This window comes from Hippocampus guttulatus, chromosome 12 (genome assembly GCF_054856545.1).
Source record: "Hippocampus guttulatus isolate MCC_2025c chromosome 12, RoL_Hgut_1.0, whole genome shotgun sequence".
In the NCBI taxonomy this organism is placed as follows: domain Eukaryota; kingdom Metazoa; phylum Chordata; class Actinopteri; order Syngnathiformes; family Syngnathidae; genus Hippocampus; species Hippocampus guttulatus.
Genome location: NC_141272.1, coordinates 16,410,457 through 16,434,944, shown reverse-complemented (window position 1 = coordinate 16,434,944; position 24,488 = coordinate 16,410,457). Strand labels below are relative to the sequence as shown.

At 41.5% G+C, this 24,488-nt stretch overlaps 1 protein-coding gene across 1 annotated transcript in view; it reads right to left on the bottom strand.

The window, feature by feature from the left end:
- The window catches only part of LOC147197654 (calsyntenin-2-like), a 203,385-nt gene that overhangs the window by 40,810 nt on the left and 138,087 nt on the right, over nucleotides 1-24,488 (bottom strand). Inside the window, exons 6-8 of the mRNA XM_086125572.1 lie at nucleotides 19,631-19,816; nucleotides 16,401-16,658; nucleotides 15,556-15,677 (exon numbers count right to left, since the gene is read on the bottom strand). Of these exons, the coding sequence (XP_085981698.1) occupies nucleotides 15,556-15,677; nucleotides 16,401-16,658; nucleotides 19,631-19,816 (566 nt within the window). The remainder of the gene's footprint in view (nucleotides 1-15,555; nucleotides 15,678-16,400; nucleotides 16,659-19,630; nucleotides 19,817-24,488) is intronic.

The window sequence follows — 24,488 nt, the reverse complement described above, 5'->3', positions numbered from 1 at the left end:
CGTATGGAAAACAGTGAGAATGTGAATACATATGCAAAGCGAACGTGAAAAAAAGATGTCAGCATTTGAGCTGTCGCAATTTGAATCATCCCACTTTGGCCCGTAGAGACGAATTCATTTGGTGGGATTTTGTTCTTATTAAAAGAAAAATTGCCGACACCCTCAACTGTTTAAATATACAAACCATTATCGGGCCACTTATGTAAGAGCCCAAAATTTGTAGCGCGCAAGGCATATAATTATGAAAATGGAAGAAACAATTACATGAGTGCGATAGCGCAGCAGCCGTTTCTGTTGTTTCTCTGTCTGTGTGTTTGTGTCAGGGAGATATACTTGAAGCTGACTGTGAATTACTGACTTGTAAAAGTATCTATTTAGTGTAGCAATTATATAGCTGCTCAAAGCTGGAACGGGAGTCAGCAGTCAAATGACTTCTCCTCAATATCAGAATTGCTACCTAACATCCACAAACCTCCATTTTGCAAAAACAATTGCATCCATTTTGTGCGGCCATATAAGTGAACCCTTTTGATCTTGTTGAACTTGAACACCGATTAATGGATTTCCACATATCCACTCTTGATTGGAAATGGTGAGGCCATTTATTTTAATGAGGAAAAACAAGTTTTGTTCTCCAGTTTTTATATTATGAGGGCTGACTTACTTCATTCAAACGAGACACTAACCTTCCAATACATTTTCTTTCACCGTACTCTGTGATTCCTTAACTCCTATTACATCCCCAATGATTGAGTGAACTGGTTTCTTCCTTTCCAAGGCAGCATACCCCACAATCGCTGTGGCAATGGCTGTGTGTTGAGTGTGTGTTGCTGGATGCACATGTCAATTAGTGCCGGGCAGAATCCTTTTACGTTACAATTGGTTCCTGCTAATAATCACCACTAGATGGCATCGGAACAGTAACAGGGAAACAACTCAATTGGGAATATAAAGAGACAGTAACATCATCGCATCGGATTATCAGGTGCACTGTCGGCCTTTGAGAAAATTTAATGCTTTTAGCTGTGCCTTATAGTGCAGGAAATACGGTATCTTGTAGAAGTAGTTTGCATAAACTATATTTGCAATCACCACCCTTTCTTGTCAAACAACACAAACAGATGGAACACCCTTGGGGACACTGCTTGGTCTTTATCGTGGTCACCTACCGTGTACAGTTTTCTAAATCTCACATTCTTGTTCACTTGAATTGTGAGCCATTTGTTATACCTTCATATAGTGACCTCACACAGTGAATTTTCCATCCGTCCATCCGTCCATTTTCTACAACTCATTCGGACTGTGGGTGAGCTGGAGCCAATCCCAGGTGACCTTCGTGTAAGGGGCCATGTATAATCTGGAATGGTTGCTAGCCAATCGCAGATTATCTCAAAAATGTTGGTTAAACATATTGACACGATCCAATGTGTGTAAGAGTCGAGGTTCCAATATATGTAAAACACAGGTGTCAAAGTCAAGGCCCGGGGGCCAGATCTGGCTCACCACATCATTTTATGTGGCCCGCGAAAGCAAATAAAGCATGTCAAGTTCCATGATGCTAAAGTCTGCACCAAAATGTCAAATTGTCATCTGTAATCCACAATAAAAGTCCTTATTCTTGACTTCAGATTTTAAAATGAGTTATTCATCAATTTGTTGTGCACTGCGTATATAATACGTGGAGGTGATTAAACATTTATATGGTTTCCCAAAATTCATAACGGCCCTCCAAGGTAAACCGTAACTACAATGAGGCCCGCGACAAAAAAGGAGTGTGACATCCCTGACGTAAAAGAACACGAGTACCTAATCCTGCAGTTTGAACACACAAACTGAAGCTTTTAAGCAGAGTGACAGAATCAGACAGAATTGTGATAAAAACTGTGTAAACTCGCCTACTGACACGCAGCATCCATCACACGCCCGCTCTTGATTACCTAAACCCTGACAACACGTGTACCTTTGGTACTCCTACACCATATTCAGCAGCCTTCTATTCAACTCTTCTTATCCGTTTCTCGGACCACGCTTAAGGTCAGGGTGGGATGTGCACAATAAATCTTCACTGCAGACGTTTGACAGCAGCCCTCCAGGAGGCGCCTTAGCCATTTGGAAGCAAAACCCAAGTTGCACCTTAACTTTTCTTCTTAAAAACTATTTGAGTGGAAAGGGAAGTCTGGAATGGAAGTTTCAAACTGCCATTTGCCCCAAAAGTAAGACAAATGCGTTGGACACAAAAACAATGAGCGATTAAGGGAGGAAAGAGTGGCGACGCAGAAAAGGGAGGATGCACTTTGTTTCACATTAATATGACGAATTGCATATAACAGCAGCTTTCACTTTTTTTTTTAATACACTATGAAGTTTTGCTTTGAATACATTACATTGTCATACATTTGTTTTCTGTTGATCAGCAAGATGCTTTTACTTGTCTCGGTGTCGGTTTTTGTTGTTCCACATATCCCTTGCTACTTTTTTTTTTTTTTTTTAAAGACAGTTTAAAATGAATTGAGATATTTGTCCCAGAATACCTTATACATGTTTGAGGATAATTGCTGAAAACATGCGCAAAGACTCTTAGTATTCATTTATGGAGCTAGAGCATTAAACTGTACATCCCCACTTTTGTATTCCTGATTTTTTTGATCCATGGCTAAAATACAGTTCAGTGAAGCGTGTAGTCATCCAGCATGAGCCTCGTTTACCCTGCCAGAGAAGAACTTCAGCGCCTCTGTTAGCATGAGTGGCTATCCAGTGCATACTTAACTCATTCACTTCCAAAGACGTTTTTAAACGTCTTTTCAGACTTGGTCTAGAATTGGCTCGTACTGAATGAGGTTAATTATTATAACTATGCCCAAGCCTGTTTGCTTTTGAGCTAGTTGGTCACGAGCAGTTGCAAACAGCCCTGCAACGACCCGGTAGGACATATTCTAGCCACTGGAGGCTTTAAGTGGATATATTTTCATGGCTCCAAAAACTTGGGGACGTATGTGCATATCAAGCCAAATAACGTGTATGCTAAATACTGACCAAACCTGACTGTTTTAGCACCACTATGTCAGATTTTTTTCCCCCCTCAGAAAGCGCTGTGTGCTGGACATGTACAATGTTTTACTGGATATTTCTGAAGCGCAGTTGCAGGTCGGAATGTTCCAAGAGATCAATGAATCGGCCATTAGAAACCATTTGCCTCCTTTACAATATATGCTTCTTTCAGCTAGTCTTTCAACATTCACAATCATTTAAACTGAGGCGAGTTAGTCGTATTGTACTTGATTTGTTATGCTTATACAAATGCAACCTTAGACAAGGGCGGAACCCACACTCTTCTGAGGGTTTGCCTTGAAGTTGTGATAGAGAAATCTATGAACAAAATTGTATCATGTTTAAAGTTTCGGTTAATTTGGGCATGTCTGGACATGCTCAGCACAGAGGTGTTGGCCGTTTGGGCGGAGGGCCTTTTCTTGAGTAATCACGTCAAAGCAAGGTGGGGCGAAGGCTAGATTCAATCACAGAGTGGGAATAAACAAATTGGGAACAAAGAGTTGTTGAATACCAAAAGACAGTTTGGGAACAGCTGTCGCGCCCAGGTGGACATTAAATCAGCAAAATCTGTGACTTGTGTATTCGGGTAGATCAGATCACTACCGAGAGGCCGGACCGGGGGGCGCGGTATGCAAATCTCTTGGGCAGTGTCTTGCTTGTATTTTGCAATAAAAGTTCGAACCAGCGGAGAGGGAGCCGAGTGTGTATCATCGGAGCAACTAACCGTCGTTCGCTCTCAGAGATCCGCTCCCGCCGATATTGAAGACAATTTTCCTGTGTGCCGAGTCATTTCTTTAACTTTGTCCGAGAAAATCTCTGACAAGTTGTATGGAATAGAGACACAGTTCAAACAACCACACAGATGAGGAATCTCAAAATAATATCTTCATTTTCTTCATATCTTATAGCACTATTTTTTTAGTTACACTTCGGCCTTGAACAGACCTTCATTATCAAACATTTTCATGAAGAAAAGATATACAATTACCGGTAGTTGGGGATTAGTAATGCATACTGCACAAGAGGTTTTTGCGAGGCAGTCCACGCCTAAGGTGTTGTATGAATTATTCAGAATAATTATTGATTTTATAACAAGAAGAATGATGAGTGTTTCTTTAAATTACCTTGGGGCACCATCATGAGACAGGGAAATAGCCAATTCATAATATTTTACTCTTAGATCTTCACAGAAAACCATTGAAGCCACCTAAAATTTGAGTATAAAAACATTGTATTCAATTTAAATGTCTTTGCTGTTGAAAAACAAAAACGAACATGAAAACACTGCTAGATGGTCACTGAAACAAATAACCTCAAGAGTGCCAATTAATGGTGGTAATGAATGTGTTAAGCACTGCATTTCATTTACATCACAATGCTAATAGTAGCAATCTGAAGAAATGCTTGCGTGCGTGTTTGGGTGTGTGTGTGTGTATGTGTGTGGGTGTGTACCTGTCTATACAGTATGTGTTTAAGAGAGAAATAGTGAAATAAGCATTTTTCATGGGGTGGAGGAGGGGCACGCATGTTAGATGAACGTAATTGGAACGTAGAATGCTAGAGGAAATGTTAAAGGTTTCTCTGCAATGAGGTCAATGACTAATCGGCGGAACAAAGTGTGCCAGGTTAGTACTAAAATATGACTGGTTTGCAAATGTGTGTCTATCTACAGAGTTCTTTGCCAAAACGTGATAAAAGGCAAAAAGAAAAAAAAAGGATATATATATATATATACATATCCAACTATCGGCCAATAACCTGTCTCTCCACAACATGGAAGCTCATGTCAGGCATCATTGCGGCTAAGGTAAGTGGACACATGGATCAATACATGAGCGAAGCACAGAAGGGCATTGGTAGAGATACCAGAGGAGCCAAACATCAGCTCCTGGTTGACAGAACAGTCGCACAAGACTGCAGGTCCCGACATACCAACCTGTGCACAGCCTGGATTGATGACAAGAAAGCCGATGACCTGATGCCACATCCATGGATCACTGAATGCTTGGAGTTGTATAAGGTGAACAGGACCCTAAGAGCCTTCGTTACAAACTCGATGAGGATGTGGAAAACCACACTTGAAGCCAATGGCAAGCCACTTACCCAAGTGTCCATCAAATGTGGCATATACCAAGGTGATGCACTCTCCCCACTGCTGTTCTGCATAGGACTGAACCCCCTAGGCCAAGTAATCACCAAGACAGGCTATGGATACCGCCTCAGAAATGGAGCTACGATCAGTCACCTCCTCTACATGGATGACATAAAGCTGTATGCTAAGAGCGAAAGGGACATAGACTCCCTGATCCACACAACCAGGATCTGCAGCAGCGACATCGGGATGTCATTCGGGCTTGAGCAATGTAGTCGGATGGTGACTAAGAGAGGAAAGGTAGTCCGCACTGAAGGGGTCTCACTCCCTGAAGGAATAATAGCAGACATTGAGGACAGCTACAAGTACCTCGGTATACCACAAGCCAATGGCAACCTCGAACTGGCAACAAGTAAAGCGGCTATGGCCAAATACCTCCAGCGAGTGAGGCAAGTCCTAAGAAGCCAGCTCAATGGCAAGAATAAGACCCGGGCAATAAACAGCTATGCCCGGCCAGTGATCAGATACCCTGCAGGAATAATAAGTTGGCCAAAGGAAGAGATTCAGACCACGGACGTTAAGACCCGAAAGCTCCTAACCATGCATGGAGGATTCCATTCCAAATCCAGCACCCTGAGACTGTACGCAAGCCGAAAGGAAGGAGGCCGGGGACAAGTGAGTGTGAGAGCCACTGTCCAGAATGAAACATCCAAGCTCCATGAATACATCAAGGAGAAGGCTACAACGGATGACATACTCAGAGAATGTCTCAGACAATGGGGAACAGAGGATGAGGCGCTGGAAGAGGGACCATCATGGGAGGACAAGCCCCTACACGGTATGTATAACCGGACCATAACTGAAGTGGCTGATCTCAAGAAGTCCCATCAGTGGCTAGAGAGGGCTGGCTTGAAGGACAGCACAGAGGCACTCATCCTGGCTGCTCAGGAGCAGGCCCTGAGCACCAGAGCCATTGAGGCCCAGATATACCACACCAGACAAGACCCAAGGTGTAGGTTGTGCAAAGAGGCACCTGAAACGATCCAATCCAACACATAACTGCAGGGTGTAAGATGCTGGCAGGGAAAACCTACATGGAACGCCATAACCAGGTGGCTGGCATAGTCTACCGAAACATCTGTGCGGAGTATGGACTGGAAACCCCAAGGTCAAAATAGGAAACACCTCCGAAGGTGGTGGAGAATGACAGAGCGAATATCCTGTGGGACTTCCAGATCCAGACTGACAAGATGGTAATGGCGAACCAACCAGATATCGTGATCATAGATAAAGGGCAGAGGAAAGCCGTTGTAGTGGATGTAGCGGTCCCAAGTGATGGAAACATCAGAAAGAAGGAAGACGAGAAACTCGAGAAATACCAAGGGCTCAGAGAGGAGCTGGAGAGAGCCTGGAAGGTTAAGGTGACAGTCGTGCCTGTGGTGGTCGGAGCACTCGGGGCAGTGACCCCCAAACTAGATGAGGGGTTGCAACAGATCCCGGGAACAACATCGGACATCTCAGTCCAGAAATGTGCAGTGCTGGGAACAGCAAGGATACTGCGCAGAGCCCTCAAGCTTCCTGGCCTCTGGTAGAGGACCCGAGCTGAATGAGGGACGGACACCACCCGAGGGGTGAGACGAGGATGATATATATTAGAGCTGTCAAACAATTAAAATATTTCATCTAATTAAAAATGCAACTGTCATAATTAACTCAAATTCACTAAAAATGAATCGTGAATACTCCCGCATTTTTTATTGTTTCTGAATTTCCTTTTATATATTTTTGTCCTATTTTTCCCCCATTTAATGCTCTCATCAACATGGAATCATGAATCAGTTTTCTATGTGCAAAATGCAAATATTTACTGAAATAACAATTTCGATTTTCAATTTTACATGAACATTTTTCACTTGGAGCAGTTATTCACACAATCTCTCACACAATATTACTGTCCATCAACAACAGTGAAAAAAATATTTTGTCACACAACAGCTGCTTTAACAGCTCTTTTTATGGAATCAAAACAGAGCAATATAACATTATAAAGTGCACATCTCAGGTAAACTAGTACTCAGCCTACAGTGCATTTAAGCCATGGTTGCATACTTCGTTTTTCTCCAGTTTGCTTTGAACACAGCAGTCCAGCTATGTTGATTCTGTTGGTCCTTCTTGCGGGGAAGTCTCTCTACGGTTTTGTGTAGACATCATTTCAGATGACTCCACTTGGTTCGATGACAACACTGGAGACGTTTTATTTTCGCAAGGTCGCTACCACTGCGCCGCTGAACTCTCGATGTGCCTCAGCGCACCGTCACTGTCAGACGAACACAGAGAAGCTCCACCCGCTTTATTTATATGGACACGGAACACTGTAACCTTCCACACAAAATAGTTACAAACAAGTAACAATCGCGTCAGTGGCATACATCGTACTCGACGGGCTACCTGCTCTTTATTCACCAGAGGCTCATCAACCTAGTCTCTTATTTCTCTCCCGAAACAGTGTCTTCTCTCGCTTGGTGTACCTTAGCCTTCTCCACTAAGTACAATCTCTGTACACAGCTTGTAATGGAGGCTCTCACTGGCAATCCGTAGTGGAGTCGTTAGATGAATGATTTCAGCTTGAGTCGAGCTGTGGACAATGTTGACAGGCTTGCATGCAGTAGCCATACATTTAGCTCTGGCTTCAGCAAATTTGTTCTTCGTCATGTCATCCATTTTCTGTGCTTTGAAATGATCCATAGCTGTCTGTCTGAGACGAGGGGGCGGAGTACTCACATCAGCTGTGTGCTTGGCCATTAAGTTGTATTTCAGACTCGACGTGCTATGATGATAGCTCGGTTTACAACTGCAAAACATCCAGGTAACTTTGGTCTTGTCAGTGGAACAATCTGGCAACTTTTTTAAGTAAACTTTCCATTCACAAACTCTTTAAGTATCCGTTTTCGGTGTCTCGCGCTGTCGTGGCTGGCAAAACAAACGTGCGTGGACCACAATTATTGGTTGTAAAAATGTGAGCATCTGGACAAATATTTTTTAAAGCTCCTCTTTATAAACTATATGCGTCAAATCAAGTCAAATCCAACTTTATTGTCAAACGTGCTGCACAGATGAAATTTATTCCCTCTCAAGACAACATGCAACAAGAGGAGCCGCTGTGGGTGCCCGCGCCACCATCAAAAGAAAAGTTAACATAAAATGACAAAATAATACAAGACAACACATAAGACACCGACAATCGTGCAATCTTAACCACTGTCCTGCATACACTTTGATGTTTGAAGCGTGACTAAACATCACAAACCTAGTACTTTACTAACCAAGCAAATGATCACACTAATGACCTTGGTCACAACGCAAACGTTCTTGCTCCGTCGTCTAAGCAATAATGAACTTGACTTTTGCAATGTTGACCAACAAAATACTCAAACTGCGCAAAAACAATTCCTGTGAGAAGCGAGTGCTGCGTTGGGAGGATAAATGGGAAATGGAGTCTCGACGCTATATAGAATACTGATGGAGGGATGTGAAAGGGAGAAAGAAAACGCTTTAAAAGGTGTTTGCAATAAAGACTAATTTGATTTGGGAAGCACACTGTGATAGAGGATATGGAGAAGTGCCTCTGTAACACGGTAAATATTTCTATCTGTGAATAATATATCAAGATTGTTTCAACAAAAAAATCTGTCGTTTCTGATTACGCACGTTAATAGTGACACGTTTATATGCCTTTCCATGTCATATAGATCCCACAGGGTAGAATTGAGTTTTGCAATATGAGCAGGAACGTATTTCAGCAGGTAAGAATGTCGACAAATGTATTCATATGACTATCACCGGACTTGCAGTCAGCCTCTAGGTCATTCCCAACCACACATATTTTTTCCCAAGTCAAGTTCAGTTACAGCATGCTCACTTCAGTGAGTTTTCGTTTTCTGAGAATCTGTCAGAAAGGTTTAAATTGTGTTGAAGGTGGTGTAATGCGGTTTTTAGTGGATTTAATCTGCACTACGCCAAATTGAGTACTTTGAACTTGAGTAGATTGTTGAGAAACAGCGATCACTGAAACAGTGTTGCAAACATAAATCTAAACACAATGAGACCAGTGTGACCTGTTAGCAACCTCATTATGTACACTTATCTAGTGACTCAACAGAAAAATATCATCCCTGATTTTTAGCATTCTTGTGACCACTATATTCTATTCGCTTCGATTCTATTCTGGCTTCATCAGTAAATGTGGTCCCTAAACGTACAATAGTTTACCAGCATGGGGCTTTAGAGGCAGCAGTACATCACAGCACATCAGCAATTTGAGCGTGCCAGATGCTCAGCATTCAAATTGTGCTCTGGAGAGTCTGACATGGAGTTCAGTCAATTGCAGGGTAAGAATAAATGGATTGAGGCAGGGGGTGTGGGGGGGGGGGGGGGGGGGTTGTTGTCAAACCAGAAAATACACTTGATTTTTGCAACACAGTTAAATTCGTGAAAATGACAACCATTTATTTGAGCAAGTGGCAAAAAAATAAATAATGGAATGCAGACCATTTTAATAACCAATTATCCTTTGATTAATTGTGGGGGTGGGGTTGAGAGATGGGACAACGGCCCACTTCAGTCCATGCTGGTACAATTTACCTTGTTTGGCTTTGTGTGTTTGAAAGGCTTTTATTGACTCTAAATGCACATATGTGATTTTGGTTTGATGTTGCTGGTTTTCTGTCATGTTTGTTGACTGACTGGCTCATGATAAAAACAATGAGCAATTTTCTGCTCCATTTTGGGTCTGTCACACATCTTCACTGGGTGAGTTGTGATAATTTTTTTTTGTTTTATTATTCAGGGGCAAATTTTTCTTCATACTTGCACAGCAATTAAGAATGCCGATATGTTAATTTAAACATTGTCTGCACAATTAATGAATGGGTTTATTGAAGGCAACATCTTGAGTCTGCACTGCATTAAACCAATTGACATTATTTCTGAGGAAGAAATAAAAACACACTCTTTTGCAATTAAAACAGCCCGAATGTCTACCTGCATCCGCTGTGGCACATGCACAACTGCGTGTGTGTCTCAGCCCAACGGCTGAGAGGGAGGACGCCGCCAGCAACATCCTATAACCCTGCACCAATTGTGAGGGACCAGGGGAAATCGCCAGCCGCTGCCCAGCACCAGCACAAAAAACTCCACCTCCCAGACTCAACCAAAGCACGGTACGAAGTGTGGTAGGTTTCACAGTATACTTCCAAACCATGAAATATACTTTTAGCATGTGCGAAATCCTGCATGAGTGGGTGATGTCATTTCAGTGTTTTGAATTCTTATGAATCGGTGCTCTGTAATAAGAATAATAAGAATAAAAATAAGAAAACCTTTAATTGTCTCACAATGGAGAAATTCCCAATTTACAGCAGCAAAGTTATGAGAGGAAGAAAGTAGAAGAACAAAAAGCATAGGAGCTGCTGTAAAGTCACCTATTATAAACTGGCAATGGCGAATGCTTCAAAATCCACGTCTTTTGCATTTTTCACACAATAAGGGTGTGGCTACAAAAGACAATACTTTTTCGAGTATGGACTCATTTGTGTCTGTATTTTACAAAAGACGTGGATCTTCAATATTTTTTGCGATTCAGAATGTGGACGCTTTAATATTGTCAAAGCATAGCCAAGTTGAATAATTAACATTTACAATTATTTTGGGGAGGTAGAGAGAATTATTAATGGTCAGATGATGTTATAATAGTTAGATGTAAGCGGATAATTACCAATGTTCATGTTGATTATTTCGATTCTTTTAACTGTTTTGGGGGTAATTTTAATTGTAATTCCATGTTTTTTGGTTTTTGGAGTCTCCAGTTCTTTTGGTCTTACCGCTCTGATCACCCTGCAGCAGGGAGCTTTTGTCAGCAGAGGGCTGATAAGCCCATTGCACAATGCTCAGCGCTCACAAAAGGATATTTTTTCTCCAGAGATGGTGGGGAACATTGAAGAGATTGATTAATAGACTCGTGAGTCCCAGAAACCCTTGTGGCTGCTGTAAATTAGGCCATATAAGCAATAAGAATTTGAGTCGAGAATCATGTTTTTCTCTATGTAGGAGAAGAAATAAATCATGGAATGATCTAAATCAAACGAATATAGTTTTCTTTTTGTTCTTGAAATGTTTGGAAAACTCCATCACGATTTTTCCCCCTACGTATAAAAATCTCAGTAACCTATTTTGAAATATGTCCAAACATACCACATTCCAAAGACATCAATCACAACACGACCAATCCTAGGATTGTAACATAATTACATCTGTCAGCAGCAGATTTGGTCAGTAAACATTTATTATTCTCCGTCAATTCCGATCGTGGATGGAAAAAAAAAATTCAAGAGAATGATTCAAAAGAATCATGTGAAATGCAAATAAAATGGTTTTGAAAGGTTTGGATAATTTAGTAAAACATTGCCTGATATGTTATTTATGATTGTTAGTGCCAAAATGGGGAAATGTGCAATTTTATTTATTGTATTAATTTAATGATAGCATTTGCCATATCGAGGAACTGGTCACATAGCCTGTGGTTTTCCTTTGTGCCTGCAAGGCTTTTACTTCTCCATCCATCCGACCATCCCGTTTTTTGATCGGTTTATGCCTATTAGGGTCGCGGGGGGTGCTGGAGCCTATCCCAGCTGTCTTCGGGCAGTAGGCAGGATTCCTCGAACTGCTTGCCCGACAATCGCAGGCCACACAAAGACCAACAACCATCCGCGCTCACAGTCCCACCTAGGGACAATTTAGAGCAGGGGTGTCAAACTAAATTTTGTCGCGGGCCACATTATAATTACTGTTTCACTTGGAGGGCCGTGATGACTGAAACTATATCAAGAAGTGAAGAATATGTTTTATTCAACTATTGTTTAAGTAACTGTAATGAGGGGTTTGGTCACTGGAAAATGCTTGCAATATGTCACTGATTTATTAGATATGAAAATTTGAAATTTTGGTACACATTTTAGCAAGTATCATGGAAGTTGTCATCTTTGATTTGCTTTCACGGGCCACTTAAAATTATGTGGCGGGCCACATCTGGCCCCTGGGCCTTGACTTTGACACGTGTGATTCAAAGTGTTCCATTAACCTGCCATGCATGTTTTGAAATGCGGGAGGAAACCGCAGTACCCGGAGAAAACCCAGGCAGGCACGACAAGAACATGCAAACTCCACAAAGGAAGGCCACAGATAGAATCGAACCTTGCGCCTCTGCATTGTGAGGCGGACGTGCTAACCAATTGAGCTGCGTGCTTCCCTTCTACTTCTACATATGCAGCCAAAATCAATTTTTTTACAATGCTTGCAACTGCCAACAACACATTTACAATGGTCAGTCCGCTTATTTGAGATGCTTGAACAGTCAACAGAAACGCAAAAGCTCTTAAGCAGCTCAATAAAAACTATGGCAACAAAGCCCAGAGCAAAAAAAAAAAGTAAGGCATAAAAAGCAGTGAATCACACTAAATACAACGGGCCTTCAGACACACAAGCAGACTGACTGAGACTTTTCTGCTGTGAACAGATATAACACAGCAATTTCCAGCAGGACAAACCAATATTTGCAACAAGAATTTTTCAATCATTATAGTCATTATGCAATCACCCTAAAACTTAATCAAGCTTTGCAAAGTTATGAGGAGGTTGTTCTCAATCTGGGTGTACCTGGAAGTTAATTTTCCTCAAATTGTTTGCTCAAGTTATTATTTCTTTCATTCAATATGTTCATTAATGTCACAGTTGGCTCCGCCTACAGCGGCACACCTGTTGGTCATCATGTCATTAGTCGGTTTTCTGGTAAAAGGACACCCGGCCCGACCACTCGGTGTCAAGTCATCGTTTCTGTTGCTGTCACTGCTTCTGTTGGTTAGTGTTTGTGCCTCAGTGCCATGGATTTTTGTTTGTAATGCTTTCACCTTGTTGTTGCGTCTGACTTCGTTTTTTGTTTGTTACTTTGGATTCTTGTTGGCTTCAGGATTTTGTTTGTCTGGATTTTGTTTTCTCACTGTTTTGTTAATACAGTTTGTCAAGTTCGCCCTGTTCCTCCCTCCTGTGTGCTTTTTGGGGTCCTCCACCACCACTCCCACTCCCTTTCATGCACCCTGTAACCTGATAACATGATAAGCTGTCCACTGTAATAACCGCTTCCTCTCCACCTCTGTCAATCCACAGTAATGTGAGTAACATTTAGTTCAATTATATATTTTTAGTATTTAACCCCTTCTCTAGCCCCAAAATCACCCAGACCTAAGGCCATGGTGCTCTTGAGCAAGAAACTGAACCCCTGAGCTGCTTCTTCTTGGCCCTACAAATCACCCTGCTCCAGTCACTAACAGGGTGTGTTTGCTGTTTTCACTACTTTGATGGGTTAAATGCAATACAATATAATACCTCCCGATTTATCTAGCGCTTTCACAACAGCTGCAGCTGTAACAAAGCGCTTAACAAAACAGTTAACATAAAGTCAAATAAACACATGACATAAAATGCGGACAGTCGTGCAATCCTAACCACTTTTCCCTCATACACTTTGTTGTTTAAAGCAGTTTGAGATGAAAGCGGCGATAATAAAAGTGTCCTTTCACCAAAGACATCATGCTGAATATGTGCACACGTGGGCTACTAGCTAAGTTTCAAAGTCAACAAGAAGCTGTCGCATCCATTGCGAAAAAAAGAGATTGGTTCACTTCTCCTGTCCCATGTAAATCCATTTCAATTCCAAGCGGCGACTCTCAGTTCCAAATACGCATCTGCACTCCGCACCGACGCTCCGCACTTCAGCAGCAATCCATCCAGCCGCACTAACGCAGACTGTCCAACAGCGCCGACATCTCCACTGAACAAAACGGGGCTCTGAAGGGGATTTATTTCCCTCATGAAAATGCATACGTATGCACGAGTATCATTCTTTATTTTCTTCTAATCCGCTTATTGTCACAAAGGTCGCGGGCGTGCTGGAGCCTATCCCAGCTATCTCCAGGTGGTAGGCGGGGTACACCCTGAACCGGTTGCCAGCGAATCACAGGGCACACGTAGGCTAACAACCATCCGCGCTCACACTCACACCTCGGGACAATTCAGAGGGTACCTTTAACCTGCCGTACATGTTTTTGGAATGTGGGAGGAAACCGGAGAAAACCCAGGCAGACACGAGAAGAACATGCAAATTCCACAGTGGAAGGCCGGAGCCGGAATTGAACCCTGCACTTCTGAACTGTGCTAGTCAGTTGACCACCATGACACTGCATGTGTATCATGATAATAAAAAACAGCATAACTTGTTTTGCAGCACCCTCCACAGCCCCCTCCCATAGGATATATATATATATATATATATATATACATACAGTATATACATAGATTTATTAAATTATTATTATTATTCAAACCTTGCACCGCAGATGGCGCTTCTCCCCATTTTGACTAACCTATGTTACAAGCGCAAAGAGCGCTGCAGGGGTGCATTAAGTTTATGTTCTCACTTGTTCACACTTGACAGAATATTTTTCTTTTCATTGAATTTACTACTTAAATACAACCTTGGATGAAATTATGGGAATGATTCAGAGTAGATGTCTCAAATGGGACCGCTCATACATGGTGTGCAGCCAAAAGGCAGACATTTGAGGTGATCTGTCAGGTAAAATTAGTTCTGGGTGCTGCACTCTGATTTTTAGGCTCAGCTGTGCATCTCTCGTCAGAAGCAGATATCCTCGTTTGGTGCGTTGAGGTGACCTATCTGACTTTCAGGCAGCATCTCTGATCATCAGACAGCTGCTGTCCACTCAAAACGCACACAAACACAGTCTTGGAGCAATCCATTCATTTTCTGCCCATCCTCGCAAGGGTCGTGGGCGTGCTAGAGACTATTCCAGCTATTTTTGGGCAGCAGGCGAGGCTCCACCGGTGTTCGCTACTTAGCTGGAATTCATACAGAAACAAGAAAGTCTAATATGACGAATATGAGGTAATTCACTTTCGAAATGTTTGCTTAGTAGGGGCAGGGGCTATAACTGTTTTTTAAATAATTAATGGTTTATCATTTTTAATGAGAATTTCCAGTCGAGTCAAACAATGAAAAACATTTTCACTGCCCACAAAAAAAAAAAAACACTCACTCACCCCTGTGATTCATGCGTTTCATACGCAGAGTCTGAATAAAGCGAGATAAATGAACCGACAATTTTCTGTACGGTAATTAAAACATGCATGAACAAAGTTTAAGCCTATCGGAAAGAAATTATACATTTACAGTAACAATCCAAACTGCAGTGACACACTCCTAAAGTATGTACACAATCTATAAGCATTACCGTGTCTGTGAGTGATTTATGACACCCAAAAGATCTTGTCCACTGAATGCTCCCTACCTGATCCAGTTTCCAGTGGAACTCGGCAGGTCTGAAAGTGTCCATCTGAGTAAAGTCCCTCCTGAGCAGAAACACGAGGCGGCAGTTGTGGACATACAGGGAGTAGTGATGGCGATTCATCTCTGTAGGTGGGAAAAGAATGATCGGATTGGACACAAATCAACACATTTGCTTGCGACAAACCTCTGCTAGAATAGTTAATTGAAAATTCTCGCTGAGTACAAAGTTAGCGGTTTGGTTGCTGAATTTGTCATGCAGCACCATTGCAAAGACAAACTGGAATTAATAAAATGATATTTAATCCCTTACTTTCCCCCCAAGACTGATAGTATTTTATTTGGATTTATTTATTTATTTATTTTTTGATGACTGATTGCAATGAAGACATCACTATCAGGGCAGATCTTAGACTGTCACTGCTACTGATGTCTTCAATGGGGATGCAAATGATAAGAAAATGAATCGATATGCAGATCATTCAAGAAAGGTTCCAGATATTACATTTTTGTTTGCCTGGAGTACCGTATCGTGTTGGTATAGTAAATGTGATATGGATACATGACAGGATTAGATTACATACAGTAAAAAATGTTTCCAGTCTACACTACGCTTGGGCAGATGTCGTAAAGTTAGAAAGAAAAACAGCTGTGATGATCAACATTGCAGTCTGTTTTTAATGTACTGAAACAAGAGCAAGTGTATGGTTTGCCCAAGACTGAAAATGTGAACGCGATGAATGCAACAAACAGCAAATGTGAACAAATGCCTTCCATTGAACGTGGCCAATAAAGGCCAGCGCGGAAGGATTTCTATTGTACACGGTGAGTCGAGGCGTTTACACTCACCTGTCTTGTCAGAATTACAAAGAAGGGTCTCCTTTTCAGCTCTGATACCCGGACTGGGCCCATGCCTCATCCAGGTCGCTATCGTGAACTGGTCCGTCAAGTTCTGGGGCACCACCCAGTCTGGGATTTTAGCTGACTGGTGACCATCAAAACTGAAGATCAAGTCAGTGTCTTTCCCACTGTCTGTCATCAGAGAAGCTGTCCAGTTAGTGGCAGAGGAGGGGGCGGGGAGAAGATCAGTGCTGCCTGATGAGGCCCCTGGAGTCATTGACATTGGAACAGAGAGATTTCACAGAAGAATGGAAGAGAAGTGTCATCAACAATTACAGTGGATGTGCCGTTTATTGGTCCAACCTTGGCTATGATTACTTTACTGAGTAAAGCAGATGGCACGGCTTAATACATAATCAATGATCCAGAATTTATAGACTATGTGACTATTGATTCACGGCAAATGAAACTGACTTTCTAAAGGAGAGAGATGTGAGTCGAACACTGTAAACCGGCGGCTGCAGTCTGTTGATGAGTTGTAAAGGTGCACAAAAGAAATGAAGCAAGGACACGCTGAAGCGCCCAATCGCATAAATTGTCTACTTTTGTTAGGCGACCTTTATATATCCTACTAATTACTCATCATCACTCCATTGTATTTATAGGCAACTCTGTCATCACTTACATTCATGACACAATAACTTTAATATGTTGAGTCCTGAAGACTTTGTTCTATGTTACCTTGACAAACATTTAGTGCCATATTCTCGGTGTACTTTAAATCACAACTTCCGTCCAGATATAAAAGCGCACGATAAAACTATGTCTGCCAAATACAGACAAAACTATTACACTGCAGATCAAGTCATTCCTACTTACAGTGCGGTGAAAAAGTATTTGCCCACTTTTTGATTTGTGTTTTTTGCATATTTATCACACACAAAGATTTCAGTTCATCAAACCAATTTTACTATCACACAGAGGCAACCCGAGGAAATACAAAATGCAGTTTCTAAATGCCAATTTAACTTATTTAGACACACACAAAAAATCCAAACCTACCTGTCCCATAATTGCCCCATGAAACTAATAATGGGCTGTGCCACCCTTGGCAGCAATAACTGCAATCAAGTGTCGGTTGTAATTGATGATGAGTCTTTCGCATCGCGGTGTCGTAATTTTGGCCCACTCTTCTTCGCAGAATTGCTTCAATGGCACTATATTAGAAGGTTTTCCAGCATGAACTCCCTGTTTAAGGTCACACCACAGCGTCACAATTGGAGTGAAATCCGGACTTTGACTTGGCCACTCCAAAACCTCAATTTAGTTTTTTTTTTAGCAATTCAGAGGTAGACTTGCTGGTGTGTTTTGGATCACATGATCCAAGAGTGCTCGAGTGTGAGGGTGCAAACTGATTGTCGGACATGCTCCTTCAGGATTTTCTGGTGGACAGCAGAATTCATTGTCCCATTAATCACAGCAAGTTGTCCTGGTCCTGAGGAAGCAGAGCGCCAGACCATCACACTGCCACCAACATGCTTCACTATTGGCACAAAGGCCTTTTTATCAAATGCTGTGCCATATTTACCCCAGACGTAACGGGTCCTGCATCTGCCCTAAAGTTACATTTTTGACTCATCAGTCCACAGAATGTTTTTCCAAAGGTCTTGAGGATCATCAAACTGTATTTTGGCAAATGTGAGACAAGCCTTTGTATTCTTTGCTGGCAGCAAGGAATTTCGCCTGGGAACTACCGTGTCTTTCTTAAGGCAGAGTCGTGAACACTGACCTGAACTGAGGCTAGTGATTTCTGGATTTCTTTGGATGCTCTTCTAGGTTCTTTTGCAACCTTTTGGATGAGTCGTCGTCATCACACTCTTGAAGTAATTTTAGCTGATCGACCACTCCTGGGAATGTCTGCCACTCTTCCCAGTTTCACCCCTTTGTGGATAATGGCTCTGATGGTGGTTTGCTGAAGCCCCAGGCTCTTGGAAATGACCTAAACATTTTCCAGACTGATAGATTTCAATAATTTTTTCTAATTTCTTTTTGAATTTCTTTGTATCGTGGCATGATGCCTTGAGATCTTGTAGCCTACTTCATGTTGTCTGACAGATTCTATTTATGTGATTTGTTGATCCAACAAATGTAGTGCTACGGTGTTGCCTGTGAAATCGAACTCAGCTTTCCCAAAACTGTTGTCATCACGGTCGTTGTGTTAATTAAAATGAGCTGGGGGGGGGGGGGTTATTACTTTTTTATACAGGACAGGTAGTTTTGGATGTTTTTTGTGCCTTAATAACTTAAATTGTCATTTGGGAACTGCATTTTGTATTTCCTTGGTTAGTCTCTGTGTGATATTACATTCGATTTGACGAAGTGAACCCTTTGTATGCGATAAATATGCAAAGAACACAGAAATTAAGAAGGGGGCAAATGCTTTTTCACAACAGTGTCCAACAAAACATTTGCAGTGCACCATATTTAATGTTTGCTCTCGCCTGAAACACGTCTCTTCATGCTATACACGAGGCAGCCTTGACATTCTCGCTCTGTTAATCAGATTCCCTCAATAAATAAATAGGCATTGACTTTCCCAGCATGCTGCTGCAGACTTTTCCCCGATGTTGTTGGACATAATCCCAAATTGATTAGGCTTTAAAAAGGCAATTAAAATGTGTTTTTCTTGCTATCATGTAATTATTATGAGATATCTGCAAAGGACTGTAGGACCGTCCATGCGGTTGAAAGGACTGCAGAAGTAGTCAGGTATTCACAGAAAATTGCCTTTTTTTTTTTTAAACATGATTGTCAAATATAATAACCGCACCCAATGTATTGCTGGAGCAGCAATTGGCAGAAAGATTGGCAACATTTGAAAGGTACCACGGTCTCAGTGACAGTTTTTCTATCAAACTATAACCATAGGCTCATGAAAAAGTCATGATTGACTAAGCTAAGTGTGTGGGTGCATTGTCAAGTGGGTGGCATTTACCATAAACAAGATTTTTTTTCATAATACTTCCTTGGAATTTACCGTTACAAAATTTCATTCAAAATAGTTGAGTTGCTTTTGTGCAATCCTGGCCCTCTAACAATGATCTATTGCCAAGATGCAAACCAAAATATAACCTTATGCCTTACACTTAGCTATTTACGTTGGTGACATAGGTTTCAATCTGTCTTGCGCAAGTATCTGACTCTCGATCCAATTCACAGAATGACACACGGGAACCAACCGCATAATTTCTGTAGGGATTTCTCAGAGTAGGTCTCTCGGTCACATCCCTTCCCAATGTGGCTGGTCAGCAGCTCCACTGTAGTTCTCACAGAAGACAGCGGCCCACCACAGGTCTCCAGATGCATTTTGGGAAACAACTGTTTGCTTCCTGTTCCTGGCTCATAGTCGACTCGTTTATTCCACCCTAGAGAGACGGAAATAGAACAACACAGTGTAAAAATATGATGCTAAGTATTGAATTTAGTGCCCTAGGTGGAAAGTAAATATATTTGTTATTCATTGCTTTTGTTGCCGCTTTTTTTCTGTTAACCACGGCAAAAACACATGGCTTTTTGTTCCTAATCCTTCTGTTAAATGCTTTTTGAAATACTTTGTCCTTCCATCATTCCTTTACTGTAACACTTAATCCTCATTAGGCTCGTGGGTGAAGTGGATTCTATTCAATTAGGTTTTCTCACATGTCATGCTTTTATCCTGTGCTGTCAAGATATTTTTTGATTATCCCGGTATTATTCTTTTTTTTTTTTTTTAATTCCATCATTTATGTTTGTCTGCTCAGCCACTCCAGGAGACAACAAAAGGGTAAAATGGAAAAGCATCATTCAGGCGTTCTGCCCATGGGCTTTTTTGGATTCTCATTCCTGCCTCGGAAGTTTCCTTTCCTATCCTATCCAAGTGAGATAACACAAAAGTACTCGGAAGATAAGATCGTTCAAATTCTAGATAGAATTTTTCTAATCTTAAAAGACGTATCTTCGGCAGACATCACATTAAAAAATGTATTTTTTAAATCGGACATTTAACAGTTTTGGTCATATTGTGTGTGGGGTACTGTCACAAAGATTTCTGTGCGTAAATATTGAACACATTCATTACGTAAGAATGTCGTCCCAAAGTGGTTTTGGACACCATATCGGGACAAATCCACTCTTAACACAACTCCCACATAAGGATGAATTTATAAGACAACCTTATAAGAGATTGTCAGGCGTTTGGCATCCTTATGTCTGGAAGGGGCAAATTTGGCACCAAAACAGACTGATTGATTGTCTATGTGTGAACTTGGCCTCAGCAACATTTATCATAGGTTACTTCAGGCCAAGGTTAATGAAAAGCTAGTCCCTACAATTCTTTACAGCAGCATTATTTAAAGCAACAGAACATCGACAGAGTTAACAGACTATATCAGGGGTAGGGAACTCCGGTTCCTCGAGAGCCATATCCTGCCTGTTTTAGAGTTCTCCCTACTCCAACACACCTGATTCAATTGATCATGATCGTTTCAGGCTTTGACAGGGCTTGCTGTTTGAATCAGGTCCGTTGGAGTAAGGAGGGATCTAAAAGAGGCAGGATATGGCTCTTGAGGAACCGGAGTTCCCGACCCCATATACCGGTAGTCACTATATGAAGACACTCGACTTTCACACCTAAAATATATCATCGGGAAGGGGGCAATTTTTCTTTGCGTATTAACATACATTTTATATACATACCGGTATATATATATTTTTTTTGGGGGGGGGGGGGGAGGGTGATGTGTGTGTGTGTGTGTGTGTACGCACACCAACCAATTTTACATAAAGAAAACTTTTTTGTTATATGAAGCCAAGAACTATATTCAAAAGCCAAAGGAAAGGTGTGGTTCCACACAAACAAAATAAAATTATAAACACCTTTCTGTTATTTATTAGGGAATGTGCAATTACAAAATCAATGAAAATCATCATGGGTGGCCCGGTGTTCCAGTGGTTAGCGTGTCAACCTCACAGTGCAGAGGTACCGAGTTCAAACCCCGCTCCGGCCTCCCTGTCATTTACATGTTCTCCCCAGGCCTGCGTGGGTTTTCTCCGGGTACTCCGGTTTCCTCCCACATTCCAAAAACAGGCAGAGCGGGCTGATTGAACACTCAAATTGTTCCTAGGTGTGAGTGTGAGCGCTGTCAACCGGTTCAGGGTGTCCCCCGCCTCCTGCCCGAAGACGGCTGGGATAAGGTCCAGCTCCCCCCGTGAGGATAAAGCGGATCGGAAAATGGATGGATGGATGAAAATCATCACCAGTGACCCTTCACAAAAACAACACTTACAATCTGTGTCGTTTTCGTTTTATTATTCAGCTAACATTTTGCAGTCCTTAAGCTGCTAGAGACTTGCATCAGCAATACTCGATAGGAAAAGTGGAGACAAATTCATTTGAATCAGTGCTGTCCTTTCCTGGGTTTGAGAGGAAGCACCTTTTCCTCTCTTTTAAACCCGAAGACATAATTCAAAAAAGGTTAAGGACAGGTGGCATAAAGTTGAGGAGATTTGACTTTACTAAGAGACCCCCGTATCTCACTGTGCGCTTCAGGTTTGCAAGTGTTTGCACGTGGCCCGATTGTTGGGTTTTCGTCGGGCACCTGTCTGCAAAGACATTCCCTTGACATTTGTAAATAGTTTAACGGTTGCAAACAGTTGTTCTTGTCACAAAGAAATTTTGAACCTGTTCAAAATTTGATGTCAACAAGAAAAAAACTGTTTGCGAGCATTCAACTGTTTGTCAATCCAACTATTACCAACCCATCACATCTTCCCTATTTTTTTGATAAAACTCAGTGACCGATGGTTCAGAGCCATTATGATATTGGAGTGGCTGATAGGTCAGCTATGGGGCTCAATTCAGGTGTGGGGTCACAATTGACTTCTTTGATCAATAGCATATCGGCGACGTTTGACTTTCCAGGACGGCAACTGTCACAGAACACGTCAGCACTGAGTAAAGAGATAGTGGGCAAGGCAAAGGACAGTCATGAAACTTACCAAAAGGCCACAATGAACATTTTTCACTTATGGATTTTTACAAGAGGAAATGTTACTTTTTCAATCTTGAACTAAAATGCTTAGATTGATCTGAGGCTTTTATTATGTCTGAGTGAAAACGAGTACTAAACTGTTCTCAGAATTATATGTTTCAATGAGAGTTCAGTGGACTCTGTTACATGCTGTCATACAATGACATTCTTGATGTGCATTGAACCTTGATCTGGGTTTAATGGGATGGGTTTTGCTTTCTCCTGAGTTGGCTGTTTGCCTGCAGTAGACATCATGAAATTGGCAAAGTAGGCCCTAAAATTCTTCTCTTTGTGAATAGGAAAGAGAGATGAGAGAGTAAGGAAGCAAGGCAGACGTGAAAACAGTCCTGTGGCGCTAAGTGCAGATGTACTACTTTTCATGGTGGAGGCGATCATTAAAGCTTGACTGTGTGCTCGTTGTTATGTGCTTGATCTTACCTTTTAGTCAGGGAATATTTTATTGCTGTTTTAAGTTGTTGTTGTTGTGTGTGTTTGTTTGTTTGTTTGTTTTTTTGAGAGGGGCGGGGGGGATAATGTATTCTAATATGCAAAAAGCAAGTCTAAATTCAAACACTTTTGTACAGCCATCAGTTTATATTTACGTTTAACGTTAACGGATTGTTGTGGCAGCACGGTGATCGACTGGTTTGCACGTCCGCCTCACAATGGTCATGGGTTCTCTCCATGCCTCTGGGTTTTCTCCGGGTACTGCAGTTTCCGCTTACATTTCAAAAAGATGCATGGTTGGTTGATTGGACACTCTAGATTGTCCTTAGGTGTTATTGTGAGCGTGAACGACGGAAACTAGTTCAGGGTGTATCCCGCCTACTGCTCGAAGATGGATAAGCTCCAGCACACGCTTGTGGGGAGAAGCAGGTCAGATACTGGACGGAAGGATGATATCAAAAGTTTGGAATGCAAAGAGATGAAAAGTAAAACATTCTAAGTAAATACTAAAAGCTTTGAAGAAACTTTCTTGTGTAAAGCAGGTTTTAAAAATGTAGAGGGCGACAGTTTGACTATGTTGTGTTTTAATGTTGTTGTTATTGAAGCACACACCATGGCATATTTTCTTCTAAATTAACACGACTAGATTAATACTACCGATCAGAATTATATTTCAACAATCAACATAAATGTATAGACACATCATCATCATAGACACATTCATCTACACAACAGTGGTCAAGACGATTTCAACAGAGTATGATATCGTTCAGAATGAAATGTGACGTGGTGCACTGGTAGAACGAGTTTGATTGAGAGTGAGATTGAGAAAAGTAACAGTGCGTTATGGAAAAAAAAAGTATTTCTATTTTCATGTTGGTCCCTCACGCTTCATGTTGTCTCTGGACATGAAAGTGCAATATATGAATTGCCTCATTTTCCACTGTATGCCTGTTCGATGGAGACACCATGTTCATGCTGTCTGTGTGCTAAAAGGTTGTCATTTCCTATCCTGACCATCAGTTGGCCTCACAATTTCAATTTAAAAGAGCACACTGGCCCTTTTCACCTCTCTGAATACAATGTCTCCTCATCCATCCTGAATGTTCTCCACGATCCTCCAAAGTATTCCTTTCAACAAATACAATCATTTAATATCATACAGACCCAAAAGCAAACAAACAAACAAAAAAAACATTGCTAAGATGCCTTTATGGAGCTTAACATTGTCCAAAATGTCTGGGAGGTGCCAAGAAGCAGCGCCAACTGATTAGTTCAAGAGGTTTCCGTGTAGCCAGTGTCTAATTAATACAAGCTCGGAAGCATTATCTGTCTGACACCAGGGAATAAACTCTTTAATCAATAAGTCAAAAAGCATTACAAAAGCATGTAACTGACTTCTTCCCCATGAAATGCACTTTCTCACTTGCGTAGAGAAAGCAGTGAAATGAAGCAGCTCCCTTTCAGGAGAAACAAACGTGTACATTTAATTCTTGCCGTGTCAAATATACGAGGCACATGACTTGCTGCGACTGGAGGAATTTCATACTGGGAATTCTGTATTTTTCTTCACATTCTGCTC